The sequence below is a fragment of the Enoplosus armatus genome, chromosome 14 (genome assembly GCF_043641665.1).
Source record: "Enoplosus armatus isolate fEnoArm2 chromosome 14, fEnoArm2.hap1, whole genome shotgun sequence".
In the NCBI taxonomy this organism is placed as follows: Eukaryota; Metazoa; Chordata; class Actinopteri; order Centrarchiformes; family Enoplosidae; genus Enoplosus; species Enoplosus armatus.
The window spans coordinates 8,642,354-8,662,967 of record NC_092193.1 but is presented as its reverse complement, the minus strand read 5'-3'; the positions used below and the strand labels follow the sequence as shown (position 1 = coordinate 8,662,967).

The 20,614-nt window shown below is 40.3% G+C and overlaps 1 protein-coding gene across 1 annotated transcript; it reads right to left on the bottom strand.

Annotated features, from left to right (window-relative positions):
• Window positions 1-17,286: 17,286 nt before the first annotated feature.
• Window positions 17,287-18,888, bottom strand: LOC139296813 (neurogenic differentiation factor 6-B-like). The gene is given in 3 exon segments (XM_070919333.1): window positions 17,287-18,296; window positions 18,592-18,624; window positions 18,627-18,888. Coding segments are annotated over 3 exon segments (1,305 nt in total).
• Window positions 18,889-20,614: the final 1,726 nt, after the last annotated feature.

Sequence of the window (20,614 nt, the reverse complement as noted above, 5' to 3'; positions counted from 1 at the left end):
GCTTGAGAATTTGGAAAGAGAATATGGATTTAAATTGTAAGAATATGGATCGAAACATTAAAATAAAAGTCTGAGAACACTGAATAAAAGATGAGAACACTGAATAAAACTTGAGAATATTTAATTAAACTTGAGAATACTGAATGAATGCTCCACCTCCTCAAACACGCTGGACGTTGGAGACTTTTGTTTATTATAAACTTTGTTTGTATTGACTGTGTGGTAGGCTATCTTGCTGTCAATTACATATCTGAAACATTGTGAGGAACGAACACCTTATCCTCATTTCTTTATCAGAGCTATTGTCACTTCCTCACAAGACGTCAACAAGTAAACAATGGCCGTGGACAGTGTCTACAATCTCAGTCTTTATGACTATGACTACAGTTTGTACTATGATGAATTCGGCTTGGAGGAACATCAGGTTGAGATGAAATCAACATTCCTTCTCTTCTCCGCTGTGTGCTACATCCTCATCTTCTGCATCAGCGTGCCTGCAAACGGCTTCCTCCTTTGGGTTCTTCTGAGGGAACAAGCTTGGAAGATCACATCTGACATCTTGCTTCTGCAACTCATAATTTCTGACCTTTGCCTCACTGTGAGCCTGCCTTTTTGGGCCTGCTTTTTACTCCATGGCTGGATCTTTTGGGACTGGGTATTTGGAGTCATAAGAGGGGCTTATTTGCTCGGTCTGAGCAGCTGCGTGTTGATCCTCACAGCCATGACATTTTATCGTTATGTTGCTGTGGTCCGGGCTTCACGTCTGTCTGCACAGGCCCCCAAAAAATCCTGTGTCCTCATGGCTAGCATTATGATATGGCTGGTATGTGCTGCTGCAAGCATTGAAGTATCAGTATCATTTACTGTGCTGCTTTTTGACATCTACATGCAGATTTGCTTTTTCATACCTTTCATTATTATTACATTCTTCTCTGTCCATATGTGGATAACTATCAGACAGATAAACAGACATCACCAGGCTTCAAGATTGATTTTAGGGTTGATTGTAGTTTTTTTCCTTTGTTTCGCACCGTACAATATCATACTCTTTATAAAGTCCTTGCTGACGGTCGATGTTCTGCAATACACAGTTGAATGGCAACAGGCAATGTACTATTTAGTGCTCGCTGACATACTGCTTTACTTCCACTGCTGCCTGAACCCGCTGTTGCACATATTTGGAGCACAAAGGTTTAGGAGGCATCTCCCCGTGCCACGTAGCACTGCATCCCAGAGAAGAGATGGGAGTCAGAACCACATTTCAATGGCCGTCATCCCTCCACATGACGCCACTGTGTGACCAACAACAGTTTATAATTATCTAAATACTTTTTCATTTTAATTTACCCTACTTAACTTTAACCATACTTTGTTACAGTTAGATGTATGCTCACGAATCTAAATTATGGCTGTTTGCTAAGCCCCGCCCCCCTTAGTTACTGTTGCTACGCCTGTCAAGCTCTTCGATCTCGCTCAGCAGTTTACAATAACTGTTACAGACTTTCCACTCAAAATTATTCGTCATTTTTGAAACAATGAGTGCTTGTTTCAGAAAGTGGTAGACAGAAGGTGGTGATTGATTTTGCTGTCTAAATTGATGACTGTTGCTCTAGATGTTGTCAGTTGGGGCTAGCTAGCCAGTCAAACGTTAGCTTTGTGATTTGTTTTTTTTATCTAATAAAAGGGGTCTTGAAAATGCACTGGATGGCTGCATACATAAAAGACTGAAGCTAAAGCTACATGTGCACAACTTTAGCATCCTCACCATTGTATTGCAGTGTAGAGCTAGTTAGTCCAAGTATTTCAAGTATAATGCCAAAAATCAAATGTAAGATTGCTATTTCATTCTAACATAACCCATAACCCTGTTTGGTTGCTGTGCTTATAGGCTAGACTAACAATGTATTAGTCAAATGAAGAGCAGGACAGAGCCACTAATGTTAGCTTAAACTCTGATAGCATCAAGGACCAGCTCCCACACAGTGGGTAAATACTCCACTGCTTAATCCATCTTTACATTTTTTCTCTTGTGTTTTTGGTCTGGCCTAGTTAAGCTTTGGTTCAAATGATGACAGAAAACAGCAGCATAAGTCTGTGTCTATTAAAACAACTGTATATTCTGTACATTGTAATTCTTCTCACTTAAATTAACACTTACGGTCACATTGTTGTGGTGATTTTACTGCACTGAACAAATCAACCCACAAGATGGCAACAAAAATGAATGGAAGGTATTTTTTTAAGCTCAATTTTTAAAAAGAGAAAAGAATCATAATTGTGAAACTCTGTGATTTGTGGATATTTTGCTTAATGTTCATTTTAATCTCATGCTTTGATGTTAATGTGGTAATAGTTGATGTTTTACACAGTGAAGTACAGGGCGGACAATTTAACCTGTAATGTCATGTTACTGTTATAGGAAAGACTGCTGTTGATATCATGCATACTGTATACAAAATATCTTAAAAGCACAATAGTTATTCCAAGTCTAATGAGAGCTCTTTAACATTTATATCTAACCTTTACTGCATGTTGTGAATGTTTAATGTTATGATTATGTTGTAGTAAATCATATTTGTAGGTGAAACAAGCCTATGTTTTGAATAATGATCAATCACACACAAGTTATGTATTGTTAACTCAAACTCTTCAATGACTTATGTGTATGTGTGTACCTTACATTTATGTGGCCAAAAGTTGAAGATTAGGCCTTAAAAAGTGAAATAAATGTAGTCAGGAGGACATTGTTTTTACTTACAAACTGTCTGTCAAACAGTATTACCTGCTTATCAGATGCTATATTTCTATCCACATCTGTTTAGTCTCTGTCTTCATATGTGCAATCACCAATTAACCAGGCAATGTTCCTTGTGCACCCACTATAACTGCAAATAACTGCAACTCTGAATCTGGTTAACTCATTTCTTCTTCTTCTTTCTCTCTCTCTTTACATATCAGCCTAGCCAATATGTTAAGGAAGACATTCCCTCTGCAGTGACCTTTTCTATGTGACACAGAATAAACTAATTAGCTCTCAGCATCATGATCAATAAAATATAACAAGACTGCATATTCGTAATTAAAATCATAGCCAGTCAAGTATGTCTAACTCAACAGTCCATGTGCTTTTGGTTGTTTTTGATTTTCTTTAAAATGATGCAGTAAAGTCCTATAGCTGCATTATTTCTGTAATTAAAATATTTCACAAACTTTTTTTCCCCTCTTCTGTGGTCCAAATCATTTAACTCTATTGTATGTAACGCGTTTCTCCAGAGCTCTGTCAGTGTACTTGACCATGGTTGAGTAGCATGGCCCTGATGGCTCCACGGGGGGGCATGAGAAGAGTGTATAGGGACATCTCAGTGGGCCACTGTAACAGCACTCATATCTGTCTCTGGGGGTAGATTAAGCTTAATTAACTAAACCATCCAGCACGCTTGGATGAATGGATACAAGTCAAGGGCAGAGCAGTCACGGGTATGCTCACACATTCTCTGGCAGGCACTGGGAGTGGGTTTTGTGCCGAATTTTATCTCTGTGTGTGTAATAGCAGCGAAACACTGGATACTGTAGCTATGATAAAGTTTTGTGTACCAGTGAATAATAAGAATGACCCGTCTGTAATGTGTCTTTATGCAGTCAGGAAGCACAAAATATCAGTGACCTGTGAACAGAGAAGATTCAAACCTGCATTGCATCTTCTGGGGAACGTACATCCCATATATTTGCATATGGTTCCTCATGTTACAACAATTTGTGAGTGTTTGCTAACAGCTTTTGGATTGAAGTGATCAAACCTCTTTTAGATCCCAATCTTACCTTGTTGTGGAGTGTCAGCTGGTGGGAAGAAGGACTCTAAATTTGCTTTCAGATTTTCTTGATTTTAATATGCAAATAAAACAATATGCAGGAAGTTTATTGTAAGAATTAATAACATCAAAGACCGCAGAGAAAAGACAGAACTAGACAAATACAAAAGAAAACCGACCCCACGGAGCTCAAATAGAGAAGACAATCTAAGGCATCCCATTTCTTATCTTCGAGTCAGTGCAATCTCTTTCCCCAGATCATTTTCTTAGCAAATGATGTTGTTGTTCAATCCTGTTTTTAGCCACAAGCTAAACAGCTGTTGCTGTTTTCTTATATAGTCTCTGCTACTCGCCCTCCCTGGCCCTAACATTCACTCCCTGCTCTTCTTTTCTCCAGGGCAACTCACCCTCCTTTTTCACATTGATATCTCCCCTTTAATTCCAGTTATCTGTAACGATAATTACTCCAACCATATGTGAATTGAATTGATGCCTTGCAAATGTGTAAATGTGTGTGTACTTGGTGCATATTGCTAATAAAGTCTTATTGCTTGTTAATCTGGACTGTCGGGGAAATGTGTGCAAATCGATTAAGTGTGTCAGCCTTATCATTACAAACAACTGTTTTAGTGAACAAATATAGATGACTTAATCCTCGTATGACACACGCTGGCATGTATGACATTTCACTAATGCACCTCATCCTGATTGAATTTGTCATGGGAATGAAATGTTTTTAAAAAGGGATTAGATCCGCTGTTTAACACACCCTTGCCTCACACAAAAATGTAAACACATGCATCTTTGTTTTGCTCAATCATGAATCAAAGAGGGTGACATGTTCATTCTTAAAATAATGTGTATTTGATAGATGACAGATCAAAAAATAACCACCTCTCATGCTGCATCCTGGCTTTTATTTTGCCACTGCAGTGCTGCATTTGTCCACTAGAGGGGACATTGGTATTGGCATGATGCTTCTTTCACTATCACTGGGCCACATTATTAATTACAATCTGATGTACTTTCCATATCAGCAGCAAACAATTAAGATAGAGATGTGGGGTTTTTTTTTTTTTTTTTTTTTTTTGTTGAGTCAACAACTTTTTTGGGTGCCGGTTCGTTTTCAAACACAAATGTTCACCGCAAAGAACAAGTGCAGCCCGTCTCTGCATATACCATACCATCATATCTCTGTATTTTGGGGTCATCCTCCTCTACTTACCTGCTGTTGTCAGATAAAAAAACACAGTGATTAACTACCATGGAGACTTAATTAACAAATCAAACATCTGGATATTCAGACTAGCCCTACTGCTAAGGCTTATCTGCCGCTTGTAAGACTGGCCATTTGATGTATCAAACAGTGCGTCCTGATGTCTCTTGCAAAATTTTTCCCATCTGGCTTGTTTTGTATTTTCACTTTTTTTACAGCATCTCTCACTTTGCAACTTTTACTTTTAATGTGTAATGTATCTTATTTGGTTACTTTGTGGCATTGTGCAGGACTGGGCAATGATTGTGAGACTGCATAACATAACATAACATTAGAAATGATATATAGGGCATTCATATATAGGGCATTCAGTAAGAGGAAATAGTTGTATTGTTTTATTTCATTATGTTTTATCTTCACATTAGATGTCATGTCAAGGAATAACATAACATATCATAACATGTGGCCAAAATTACAGATGTGTAAATGTAAATGATTTCTTAGAGGATGATAGATTGATAAATTATTTAAAGTAGGTTACTGACAATGTTTTAAATATAAATTGCTTAATTATGACAATTAAAAATGTCACAATAAAGAGTTACCTACCTGTACATGATAAAATAGAATATATATGTATATAAACTTTATGATATAAATGTTTCAGTGAAAGACAAATGGAACCTTGATAAGCAATTAATAATTCAGTTTTACTTTTATTACGAGACACACATAGAATACTTTGCCCGTATGGTATAATCGTGCATTCAGCATGAGGAAACATTGTGGAATATGAAACACAATAAGGCCAGAAACACTGATAAAATGGGACCTTTGTCCATGAATGTATTGCCCCAGTGCATGCTTGAAGACTTAGCTTGACCTAACTTTCTGCTCTTGATGCCTTTATTTCAAATTAAAAGTGCACTAACATCAACAAATCAATCCTCTAAAATATATCTAGAATATATCTTAAATTTATGTGGCCAACAATTTCAGATTAGGCCACTGATAAAGTGAAATAGCTGTATTCCCAGGACATGTATTTGTTATTTTAGCTCATAAACTGTAAGTCGGTAAAGAGAGTATAACCTCCACATCAGGTGTTATATGTCTGTCGACAACCTAACATAACATAACCTCACATCACATAACACCACATAACACAACATATACGTTTTAGTCCAAAGTGCTTTGCAGTACTATGAATGAAAATATTTTTTGGATGGTCCCGATGAGAATTGGACCTCCAGACCTGGCACTGACTCTTCAATGCTCTACCCACTGAGCTAATATCCTACAGACCATGCTTTTTGGCTTACCCTTCCTTATCCTCAGGCTGCACCAGCTGCCGTCTACCTCCGACCACACTCCACGCCCCTGATATGTTGTCCTCTACCTGCTTCGTCCCTCCTCCTCCTCATTTGTAGGTGTTCTATCCCCCATTTTGGCCGCAACTTTCCTAAAGGTGAACAGAAGTGATTTTCAATAGCACCGTGCATGACTAATGGTGGAAACATGTTAAAATCATTGCAGAAATGTCCTTGGGAAGACAAATGAATTTTCAGCAGAATAATTAACTTAATTAACAAATTTGCATGCATATTCATCAGGGCCATTGAAGTCTTTCCAGCTCAGCTTGATGAACGTTGCTGTGTAATAACCAGCTCATTTACATTCTGCCATCCACTGCCATTTGTGTGGATTACTGAGAAAAGGCAAAGTGTGGGTGTGAGTGTGTGTGTGTGTGTGTGTGTATGTGCATGATGCTCGGGGTACATTATATGTGCGCACACTTTTCTTTTTCCCTTAACATGTCACAGAAAAAGCTTGATGAATTGATTTGACATACTGTTTTGTTGGATATACACCCCGATATTGGACCCAGCTGCCGCTCATCACACACACTGATACAGAGGATGTGTTCATATATGCACATATTCATACACACACACACACCTTGCGTGAATGTGACTGATGGAGGCCTGACTCTTGTGTGTGTGTGTGTGTGTGTGTGTGTGTGTGTGTGTGTGCTCTAAACCCATATCTCCTTGCATCCCCACCACCAACCCCCCCCCCCCCCCCCCCCCCCCCCCCAACCCCCTTCTCTCTGGTGGGCAGTTCTTGGCACCGATCCTGAGTCGTAAACCCTCCTGGGTTGCCAGACTGTGCGTTGTTAAAAACGTGAGGCCCTCTGTACCCCCTCCCCGTCTCTGCAGGGCAATCTTTAAAGGCAGCAAGGTGTGACGGCACAGACTGGCAGCTTGGCAGCCATGCCCGAGGATACCAACGCTCCGTCAGCCGTGAACGGGCACCATCACATGGGCTCGCCTAACTAATACGCTCGCCGTACATGTGCCTTTCTCATGCCTCATCTGTGCCAGTCAGAGACAAAGGAATTCATTAAGAAATTTCACATGGCGTTGTTTTGTGATTTTGCCGGGATATAGTTAATTGGGAATTTCACACAAGCTAAGGTAACTGAGGGAGAGATTATCCAAATGAGTTTGGAAAAGTTAATTACACTCACTTGGCTGCATGTGCCCTTGATATGGATGGGCAGGGAACAACAGGAAAAACTTATTCTAAGCTTGAGTATTTTATTTCTCTAACAACATGCTTCTCATTCTCATCATGGATTTTTTCCTCCAACTTAGGTGCCGCTGAACACTGTTAGAAAGAAACACTTCCCAGCAGGTTACTTACCAGCCTGTCAGAAAACTGCTGCACCAGTAACATTATCATACAAACATAAAAAGGAATCCAAAGCAAATGCTTTTGCACCTTTAACATAACCAATATGGTGCACTGTCCTGAGATTTCGTAGGAGCAATTAACACATTTATTCAAAGAAAAAAAAAAACAGGCATTTTTATAAAAGAAAAACAGCATCACCTGATACATAAAAACTTGTGATATTCAGCATACTTTCTTTCATTTGCCTCTGTGATACTTTCTCCTACGCTTTTTCTGCAGACATATGTTTGACACTTGAAGCTGTTATCCTAGCTGGAAGTGTGAAAGAGGATTGTTGCAGTAATATGCCGCTCTTTGAGTGTTGTGACAGGAAAATGCTTTTCAGATACAGAATTGGCATTTTCAAGTCTTGTCTGACACAACAGTGTTTGTCTTCCATACTGATAACAGTGAAGCCAAGTTTGCAAATTAATTTCTCCAGAAATGCTTTGTTAGATTCTTTGGAGAATAAGTTGTGCGATTAAAAAAAAGAAAAGATTCCACGCTTATTGAAAGACATTTTTAATGACATGTTTTACTCATAAAAAAAAATCTCATTTATTGCGTTGTCTGACCCTCTTTGTTTTGAAGCTTCCACTGAAGCAAGACGAATACAAAACACAAATGGACCATTAAACTGACCTTCAAACTGGGCCCTATGAAAATCAAATGGCTGTCACCACACGGATGGGGGAATTTACAGAGTTTCCCTCCAGTGAGAAATATGAAAAATACACATCAGATGCTCGTTTTTATGATCCTCCCTTTTCAAGCAACAACAACTCTCACAGCTCGAGTGAATAAATCTACGAAAGCTTCGATCACAGAACATGAAAGAAGGTTTTTTTATGGATGGAAACAGCAGAATCTCCCCTGCAGACTTGCTTTGTTGGCCTGCTGATGTGATTGATTCTTTTCTATAATAGCTGCAGTACATTTATTGTTCAAACTTGTCGTCTGATCCTCTGCTCACACACACACAAACATACACAGTCCTGTTTTACTAGAGACATGTATGGAGATAAAACGACACCTGGATTTGCTGGGATGAGAATGGTGCCTTCAAGGTGTGGAGTCCACACACATTAGCAGAAAAGAGTATATTTCAACATTAGCTACAGAACTTGGTCAAGTCGATCATAAAATAAAATCTTGTAACTTCTTTGTATCCCTTCTTTTGAGGTAGAGGGGGAGTGTATTTGACGATGGTACTGTTTGATGGTGCAATTGATGAGAAAGTTCTGAAGAAAGTCCCAGAGCCTCAGAGGAATTTGATTACCTCCATCCATTATCTGCACAGTGAGCAATCGCGAGGCTCACCATCTGTCATCCGTTTCATTTGCATCGTCAACACCTGCCCTGCCTGTTTATGCCTTCACATTTTTTATAAGCTGTCTTTCATGGCAGGGAAAAATGTTGACTTTTCCTTCTAAATGCATTAATTCCACAAGTTCAAAGAACATATTGAACGCAGAGCAACTTGGTTTTATGTGTAATAGAATTTGGAAACTCTCGTTTTTATTGCTGCAGATTTAAAAAAAAAGGATACATTCAAGCTGCTTTCACATCTTAGTGAACAATAAAGTGTTTCATTTCATGGGTACATTAGATAGATAGATAGATAGATAGATAGATAGATAGATAGATAGATAGATATCACACATACACACACCACCTCCTCCTGTTTGTTACCAACGCATTGTGCTGCATACACTCCCTCTTCTCTCCCTCCCTCCCTCTCTCCTCAATCCTCCCCCATCCATCCATCCCGTCTCCCATATCCCCAGGTGGTGCCGACGGCTGCGGGGCCCATTAGCGACAGAATTCCTGCCTCCAGCAGGCCATGCGTGTCCCGAGTGACACATTTTTGGACCGACACCAAGAATCCAACCCTCCGCAGACAGCTCACTTCCCTCTGCAGTCACCACAGTATGTGCATGTGTGTAATATGTGTGTGTGTGTGTGTGTGTGTGAGGAAGAGAGAGAGAGGCCTTGCGAACACAGCATGAGTCCCACAGGAAATGCTTGAAAGGCAGTATGGGACAGATTGGTGATGGCGCAGAATGGACCAGAATACTAAAAAGAAACGCAAAGATATTCTACAGTAGAGCGATCGTACGAGATGACTCTCCTGCCAGGTTGGGACATTTGTTACAGTCGTAACCTCCACAAAAATAATCTCCCATTGCGCATCTGCATGTCTTACAATATAAACTGCGTAGAAGTATTCTCTTCCGTACAAAAAAATTAATTGGATTTTGCTGATGCACATTGTTGTTTGTGGATGTTTTTTTTGCCAGCTGATGCTTTACAAACAAAACCTTCTCAGGGAAGAGGGAACAACTTGAGATGAATGAGATTTTATACGTTTTTGCATTCATTACATACAGTGAAAGGTGTCACCACATCTGAATTTATCTACACTCGTGATATTTGGTGATCGATCAAAATTCGTATTAATCGTAAGGAGGAGTGATTATGAAACAATACGTTATGAGTTAAGAAAGAGCAGTAAGTCTTTTTAGTATAGATATTATGAATGGATTCTTTCTCCATGCTAATAGATAGTTAATTATGTACCTAATGACTCCTCACAAAGCGCTATATAATTAGTCTAGATGAGCCGAGAAAGTTCCTACTTGTTCTTACATGTTTAATGTTGGTGATTTCTCATTTCCAAATGGGAATGTGGGCGATGGTGGTATAACATTAGTGCCAGTGGAGCCACAGAAAAGTACAGATATCTATCTATCTATCTATCTATCTATCTATCTATCTATCTATCCTTCTAACTATATTAAAACCCGATATGTAGAAAAGTATTGAAGTGGTCATCCTTCCTTTGAACCCCAGAGAGGTCCAACTTGTTAGACCTCTTATGAACAAACTTTGTATTTATCAATGTATTACAGCTGGGATTTCTGAAATTGCTTAAAAACAATTCTCATAAGTTATGAAGTATCTATACATCTATGCTAGCTTTCTAGCTCAATCTAGCATCCAGCTCAATAGCTATGTAGCTAGCATCAAATTATCAATCAAATAAAAACACTTTATTGTTCATAGTGAAAGCAACTTAAATGTATATTCAGATTTTCCATATGCTCTTTGAACTTGTGGAATTAATTTTATAATGTATCTCGCTAGCGAGATAGTTAGCTAACCAGCTTCTGCAGAAAAGAATATAGCTAGCATTCATAATCCATGCCAACTAGTTAGCGAGCTAGTTAGCTAACTAGCTACTGCAGACGAGAATATAGCTAGCATTCATAATCCATGCCAACTAGTTAGCGAGCTAGTTAGCTAACTAGCTACTGCAGACGAGAATATAGCTAGCATCAATTTAACCATGAAATTAAACTCTTAATTTGTTCGCTAAACTGTGGCTTACTTACTTAAAATGTTTGTAGTTTCCGATTATAAAGTTTCTCACATTCAATATGTTCTTAGAACTTAAAGACAAATAACCCTGCCATGAAAATTAGCATATGAAAAAATACTGTACTGTGTTTTTAGAAGGAAAACTCAACATTTTTCTTTGTCATTAGTTTAACATCAAATTATTTGAACTTATTTGAACACTTTGTTCAGTAAGCTGTGAAAGCAGCTTGAATGTTTCTTGTTGTATGTTCAATATGATCTTTGAGCTTGGAACTAAGGTTATGTATCTGGCTAGCTAGCATGCTAACAGGCTACTGTAGACAAGAATGTAGCTAGCATCAACTTAAGCATGGAAATAAACTCTTTAATGTTCATTAAAATACGAGATTTTTATCTGCAAGAATAAGAGTTTTCGATTTCTATTATCAACCAAGTTTTTCACATTCAATATGTTCTTAAAACTTGTCAACAACCTTGCCATGAAAATTTGCTTATCAAAAATGACTCTCTCTCTCTAGCTAACTAGTTTGCTAGCAATCTATCTTGCATTAATGTAGCCTATCTATGAAATTAACACTTTGTTGCTCACTAAACTGTGAAATCAACCTAAATGTGTTTTAAATTGTGGTATTAATGTATTTAGAAAAATCTAAATTTTCCTTGACATTAGTCCATCTATCCATCCATCGCTCTCACACCACGGTGCAGTCATGACTACCAGATGCTCATACTCACAGTTGGGGGAATCAAAACCACTTCACCCAGTAGCACCCGTGTCTCTCAGCCTGCCCTGAAATAGGGTGTTGCTGGGGTGTCAGAGGATCACACCCCTGTGTGCTTCCCACCTGCTTCAAAACCCACCCTATACTCCCTCATATTGTAGCCACACACACACACACACACACATATATGCATACACCCAGTCAGAGTACCCCTAGACAAAGAGCTGAAAGCACAAAGGTGATGTAGTGACAGATGCTCCTGTCACATACTTAGCATATCTCCACCTCCAAAATAGTGCAACTGCAGGAGTGACTGCCTCTCTTAGTCACTAGCGCTACTATTCATAGCGCATTCATTTCCACAACCCAACGGATAAAAGCAGCTCTTAAACCACAATCCTTCACCCAATATTTATCCAATCTGACCAAATAGTATAATTAATGCCTCTGTCTCTCCTCTGCTCGTCTCCTTCAGGCCAATATATTCCCCTCATCTCCCTCCCTCCCACCCCGTCTAACCTTTCAGTGCCAAGTTCACAGATAGAGAGAAAGTACTTCCTGTGAGAGGCCGGGCCGGCTGCCAGAGAGACTGATCCACCAATCTGACACGTTAATGAGATCCTGGCCCGTAATACTGGAGTGTCAGGCCTCCTCTGCTGCAGCATCAGCCCTGCCATGACCTGCAACACACACACACACACACACAGACACACGTGCACGTCTTCACTCATATGTGTAATTTTTGTCACACGTGCACACACACACTCACAGAAATATAAGCACAAATGAATGTGAGGCTCTCTCCACACACACACACACACACACTCTTTGAGATGGGGGTTCAGCTCCTTAAATCTGTCTAATTAAAACACCAAATCCCTCTACTCCCCTCACCCACCAACCCAATCCTCACTTCCCAGCCCCACACACACACACACACACACACTTACACTAGCACCCTCCTCCCTTCCCACTGCCACCACCCCCGATTCCGCAGGAGAAATGATTATTAGGAATTTAATGGGGGAACGTTTCCCATCCCACACCATCTGGGGCTTGGGAATGGCACGAAATTTGAGGATGCTTGCCGACGTGGCGGGGGAACATTATTTTCATTTTTCTTGACTGGTGCTCGGATTTTCAGACATTGCAGGAAAGGCTCCTGATTACAATAAATTACCATAATACATTACAAAATAATATACACATATAGATGAATTTGTGTTTTCTTTGTTTCTGTTCTTGGTGAAAACTTTCCTGCAACTTTATCCCTATAAAAACACAATGTTTGTTTTGCACTAATTATGACACCACATCTCAGATTGAACATGCACCTCTATACGATAGATATTCCCCATTCCTGTCCTTCACCTCCCACACAGAGCTGGGCCATATGCTCCCTCTCCTTCTCTCTCTCTCGCTATACCACCCCCCCCCCCCCCCCCCCCCCCCACACACACACACACACACACACACACACATCTTAATGAGTTGCATGAATGTAGGGGTACGTGTACACATTTGACCCCGTGCTAAACTGCTGCACGTCGCCCTGTGGACCCTGTGGGCGTGAACCCCCCCCACCCCACACCCCACAACACACACACCTCCCTCAGCTCCTTCTTAGCCTCTCTGTGTGGCTCCAAGAGAGATGTAAATCTCCGTCTCCTCCACACACATGCATACATATATATTCACATGCACACACACACACACACACACACACACAGCCTGGTAGAAAAAGCATTAAGACTGACAGGGTGAGGATTTTAGTGAATGAGATAAATAAGGCCCGGTGGTGAAGGACGGGGGGCTAAAGAGGTGATTTTAGGGCCCCAAAGGGACCTCCAGTAACCCGGTCTTCCAGTTTTATGATGATACAGAGGAAGAGAAGGATGAGTGAGGGCATGAAGACAGCAAAACAAACCCCACCCAATGTTTCGTATTTTCTTCAAAGAGGAACGAGTTGAATTTGTGATTTACCAGATCTGCTGAATGTTCCCGTCTTTGCTGCCGGAAACACAATTCACCAAAATCAGCAGCTTTTATTTCATGATCTAAACCAACACGATGCAAGTCCCGACACAGTTTGAAATTCTTTGCATCCACGGAAGAGAAAAATGAGATGCTGTGCAAAGAAAACGTGGTATTCTGGTTTCTGTTAAAACTGATTCATTCTTCCTGTGAGAAGCTTCCTGATTTTCTTTTTCTTGTTGTTGTTGTTGTTGTTGTTGTTGTTGTTGCTCTTTTAACTCCCCACAATTAAATTAGAACTTGTTTGTAAAGCTTTTATCTTCATTTCATGTTCAACTGTAAAAACAAAGCGACAAATATGATTAAATATATTTAACAATTACAGTATATGATGGCCCTGAAATTACTCTCTACAGAAAATTAAAGAGAGAATTTAATGATGATTTGCGACCTACTAATCTACTGTGATGGTCTTTGTCATTAGTTCAACTTCTACAGAATTGAATGAATTCTGAAATAAGTTCACTGCTCTTCATACATGCTTAGTACAAAAGTTTCTTGCCAATCGGCACCACTGAGCAGCAACTACAGCAAAGACATTGTTAGCGCATAAGTACCTTGACAAGGCTTGAACTACTGTTCCTTATGTTTTTGAATATAGTGTCATACATGCGTTTGTTTAGACTTTCCTTTCTCTAAAGTAAATTCGTGTCCTACCGTTATCAGACACAGTTTAAGCTTCTTTCTTTCTGTCTTTGTACAAACATGGATGCTGCTTCTGTGCTGTTTTGAAATCTAACTAATGTATTAGGGACACAATTTATTTATGACTTTAATAAAAGTAAAATATTTAAAAGATCAGCATCTGACTGTCATACAGTTCATACAAGTGTGTGTTCCCGCGGTCAAGCTCGCGCTCTCACTCTGTCAACTTTTTTTCCAATGATCGAATTCTGGATCAAAAATCATGAAATGAACAGTTTTCACCAGGTTTCATTCTAATACATCAATATCTTTAGCAGTGAATTAATAAACCCGTTCAAAGAGTCCGATATAAACACAAATACGTTCTCCACATTATTTCATTAACATCGGCTTTATCTTTCTCCCACTGGTTATACGAGATTATGTCATATAGTTCTGTGTACTTGTACTCTGTAAAACCGTGAGGAACCTAACAAATACAATATAACGCAGGTGCGTATTTAAATCATGATATTTAGGATCAGAGTCAAATGGATTTTAAACAATACTGAAAAAAGAAACAGACTTTCATTTTTGCTCATTTAGAGAGTGTGCACACCTTTAACTGGAGATGCTGCATCTCCAGAGATTACCAGTTCCACTTCTCTCCAATAACTGGGAGGACTGGGATCAGTTGTCTGCTGCTCTCTGGCTGACATCCAACACCTCGTGGGGATTTTTTGTTGTGTGTGTCACAAATCAGCCATCTGATCGGCTGAAATAAAATCAAATTGTAGCAACAAACCTCTTTCAGATAAAGACTTTTAACACGTCTGCGTGAGATTTGCGTAAAGAGTCACAGTTTAATATTCTAACGTCAATTTAAGTGAATTTAAAACATTTGTATCGTTATAGAAAATAATGAGAATTGATACATTTTGACAGTTTAAAACTTATGTTGCTTCAAGACTAATAATAATAATAATGCTAATAAACAACAGGCCTTACTGTGGCACCTCAACACCAAGATTATTATAAGATCCAATTTCTCAGAAATAAATAAATAAATAAAATTACGCCCAGGGCGTTTTTATCTTGATTTATTTTTCTAACAATTATTTTTTTTTTTTAGTCGCCGTCTTCCTGCTGTCGATCATTTCCACAGAAAGCTGAGGAGCTGGGCTGCAACACGAAGCCTCTCACAGCCTCTTTCATTTTATTGCGAACAAACACATCACAAGACATCAACACATTACTTCACGAATATTTCGATCCATAACGAGTTTTCAGGAGTTGAGAGTGTGTGTGTGTGTGTGTGTGTGTGTAAGAGAGAGAAAGTGTGTGTGAGAGAGAGAAATAAAAGTTAGAAATATCGTCCAATAATCATTCATCATTCGGGTAAAGTTACAAAAGCAACATAATTTATGAGTACAGTCACCAACATTGTGCAGAAATACATGAAGTGCATCACAGTTGCTCTTCAGCAGGAACAAGGAAGTGTAAAAAGTTCACATCAAACTATCCAAAACTGTCATTTCGTTGCATATTGATGGTCGTCATCTCTTATTTTTTAAGGCATGTTGTTCGGATTCATCTCGTTTTGAAACATTTTGTTCACTTCACACAAACTGATTTTTCCTTTCCAGTCCTCGACTTTCAGCTGCGGTGAAATATACAACAATGCAACATAAACAAACTTTAAATGTATGGAGATCTACATAAAAGGTACCACTGTTGCATTTTACAATATTTTTTTTTACAATATATTATCAACATTCAAAATTGACGGACTTATCATAAATAAGCTTAAATAAATACAGTAATAATTTACATTCACCTCGTTACCACACTATTTACTGCAATTACAAATGCATTTAGTTTTTAAGTCCCCCCCCTCCCCCCACAACTTCCTGTATTTATAGGACCAACTCAGATGACATCATCACCAGGCTCCTAAACACATGCACGTCTCCAAACAGTATTTTTTTTAATAATTAATTTTGTCTAATTGTCATCATTTTAATTAGATAATAGATGATGAGAAACGCCCTGTGAGAGGAAATACACATATATCATTTTTTATAAACGAAGATTGCATTTGGCTGCCTTGCATAGCTCAATTGACCTTTATTGCTAACAGACTGAATCTCTGAACTCCAATCATGTCTCAGCAAACCTCCCTGATGAAGTGAAAACGTCTTTAGATTCTTCTTCCCCGGTTGTTTTCATTTAGCTGATTTTTATTTCGCCACGAAAATCATTTTTACTGACTGCTGTGAACCTAATTAAATAACCAGAAAAATCGAATCAGTCGTCCACTATATCAGCTGTATCTAACTCACATCATGACCGACATCTGCGGAGCAGCCATCAACAAACAAATGAAGTGCACTGGAACTGTAAACAATTGGCTCAAAACCTGCATCTGTAACAAATCAGTCTACATTTGTGGCTTTCTACTAGAACTAAATATGAGATCAGAAGTCTTCAGACTGAAGTCATTTGTTTTCAAAGCAAAGTCCAAAGCCTTATATCGACTCAAATCTATCGGAGCAAGAATTGAGTACAAGTGAAATCATCATATCTAATTTGCAGACTGTAACCATGTTTCAAAGAAAGACTGAACATTGAACACAAACAGACTTGTTAAAATGAGCATTTCTGCAGTGCATCAGCGTGTCTGGAGTCCATTTCGTTCCACTCTCGACATCTGCGGGGGGAAATTGCATCGTTTCTGAAACTTGAACTGTGTCCAGCTGATTGATTAATTGTGGAAAGAGCCATTAACTTCCCCTTGTGCTTGGAAGGACTGTCTGCGGACGTGCAGGTCGTAGGGGAAACGGGCCTCTGGGGAGACTCGGTACATGGAGTTGTGCGCAAGAGCCGTGCGCCCTGGCGCACTGCAGTAGCGCATGCCATAGTGGCTGCTTTTGCCGTAGTCTGGCGGATCGTCGTGTTTTAGGGAGAAAATCCCGTTAAAGTTCATCGGGGGGCTCAGCTGGCCGTCGAAATGCGGACTCCCGCCCTCTGGGGACGGGTTCTCGTAGTAGGGCTCGTACGCGCCGCTGTAGCTGTAGTGTCTGAACGGCTTGGCGCTGCTGTCCAAGCTGCTCCCGCTGTGGCCGGGGGGCGTGTTCACGTCTGAGCCTGGGTACGGGTACATGGCATCGTAGGGCGACCTGCCAGAGAACATGACCTCCCCGTTGTGGTCTGTGAGGAAATTTCTCGCGTTCAGCTGCAAACAACCGGCCACCAAGTTGGTTGTGGGCTGAGATAATCCTTTGCACAAAGTCTGCACGAAGGTGAGGAGGTCCGGTCTCTTCCCGGCGCTCAGAGTCTCTGACAGGGCCCAGATGTAGTTTTTAGCCAGTCTAAGGGTCTCAATCTTGGACAGTTTTTGAGTTTTGGAGTAGCACGGCACAACTTTGCGCAGGCTCTCCAGCGCGTCGTTCAAGCCGTGCATCCGGCTGCGCTCTCGGGCGTTGGCTTCGTGGCGCCGCACTTTGGACCTGTCATTCGGCTCCTTGCCGAGTTTCTTTTTCCGGGGGCCCCTCTTTTTAGGAAGCCCGTCCTCATCCTGGTCGCCATCTCTCTCGTCCTCCTCTCTGTCGGAGATGTCGTCCTCGGCGTCCCTCATGTCTGAGTTGGACCTGTCTGGGTTGTGTTGTCGCTCCTGCTCCAGGCTCTCAGGTAAGCTTTCACGGGGATAATTGGCACCAAACCGCGGCTCACACATCATATGAGATTCCTCGAATGGCAGTGTCAACATAGTTCCTGTAAATAAATCAAAGCAAAAACATAAACTATCAGGACAGAGTACAGCACCGACGTCTTCTGAAGGTTGTCAGTTAATTACCTGGTGAACGGGTCCTCCCAAGAGGAAGAGGAACAAATTGGCAAGTGAGGCCAATGTCACAGCTTGCTACCTTTTCAAAGACACTCAACTTCATTGTCTCTGGACTGAAAAACAACCCTGTTTTGTGATACCCTTTTCCTTTATAGCCAAATCATTCTACACACATTTTAAGCAAAACATGTAAAAGTCAACAAATGCATAAGCAATACTAACCTCCGGTCAGCGTGCACCGTGCATGTTCCCAATATCTCCTCTGAATCTGCGCTGCAGCTTCTCCTCTTGCAAACCACAAATTAGAGGAAAAAGCTTCAACCTGCGCACCTTCTTTTCTCTGCTGTGTTCTGCTCTTCCTCTTCCTCTTCTCCCTCCCTCGCTCTCTCTGTCTCTCTCTCTCTCTCCCCTCTCTCTTTGAGGAATGACACTCATGCCAACAGCGGGTACCCATGCCATCTGCCGCTGACGTCTTGTGGCAGCCGAGACCACGTGTTCAGTGTCCCATGGGACCTCCATTCCATACCGATCATCTGGCAGCTCCGGTAATGGGCACCGGGAGGCCCGCGTTTACCGTCAGAAACACAGACCGGAGAGGGATAACAACTAATATCTGCATCTCCCCGTGTAAGAAAGATGAATTCATGTCGTTTTGAATGGAAAAAAAACACGTGGGGGTGTGTGGATCTGCAGGCCTCAACAGGTGAGACAGACAGACAGACAGACAGATTTCATATTAGAATAAATCAACTCTGAATTGTTTCTAACATTCAACATTGTAAGTACTTGCACACAAAAAAAATCATGTAAAATATGTAAGACAGTTAAATACACACATCCAGTAAAAAACCCGTAAAGGTGAAATTGAAAACCTACAAAGACTCAAAGACAAGATAGTTAAATTGCATGAAATGAAACCAATTATAAATGCATTCCTGAGAGGAAGCAAATAAGGGACCGAGAGGATTTAAATTATACTGATATGCTCCTGTCTGTTAACACTAATGTCAAAAAGCACACTGAACACTGTTTTATCATCTTGACTTTTTTTTAATGAGAATTGCTCATAAACTGATGTTTCAGAAAATGACACATTACTTCTTTATTACGAGCTTAAATACAATGGACTTCTGTCTGCTCTTTGTCTGTGATTGCTGTTGAAAGTACTTTTAATGCAACACTAACCCTTCTCAAATCCCAAATAAGGCAGAGAGACCTTTCTGGGGTCTGACTGAACATGTCCATAAATGACATTTGCTTACATTCAAGTGACAAAGCTCTTTAGCGATCTCAGTAATGTTTTTCTAACCGTATGAGCACCCTCCTAACCTTCAAGTCTTGTTTGTGCTTAAACTCAGTCAAACCTTAACCACAGAGTTGAAAATGGATTCATATTTCAGCAGCGATTCTGTCACGTTTTTTGAAGGCGCAGACAAATTATGTCGTCCTCAGACCAGAAAACACTGCTATGTGTCGTTCTGGAGGCCGTTACAAACCACGTCTGTTGTTGTTTACTTTGGAGGACTTGTTGGGTTTTAATAACGTCAGATTTATTTATTATAATTATGATTATAATTATTATCATTGCACATACCGTAACCCAAAAACCCAAGAAGTAAAGCCAATATCAACAAAACACAAGAGTTGATAGACTATGTGGTACATTATATCGGATTAATCCTGCACCTAACAATTATTTTCATTAATCTGCAGACCATTTGCTCGATTCATTGATTAAATGTTTGAGCTAAAAAAATGACATCACATTTCTCCAGAGTCCTTGTTGACGTCATCAAATGTCTTGTTTGTCTAAAACAAACTGTCCAAAACCCAAAGATATTCAGTTCATCAGCACACCCTCACATTGCAGAAGCTGCAACCAGAGACTTTTTGGGCATTTTTGCTGATTAATTGATTATCAAAATAGTTGCAGATGAATTTTCTGTCAGCGGTCTAATAGGTTAATCGACTAATCGTTGCAGCTCCATATGAACTAGTTTGAGGAATTCCAGCAGGCGCCTCACATGCAGAGGATGGTGTGAACATACCAGGGGGGCGTGCACGGTGTTGGTACCTCAGGACCGTAGACATTAAGTACACCCCATGGAAAAGGCCCAGTGGCACGCTGCCAAATCCACACTGGGGCACAGCTGGCACTCGATATGGGTATATGCACTCCTCAGTTATGTGGAACACACACACACACACACACGAGCGCACACACAGTCCTATGCCTGTGAATGAC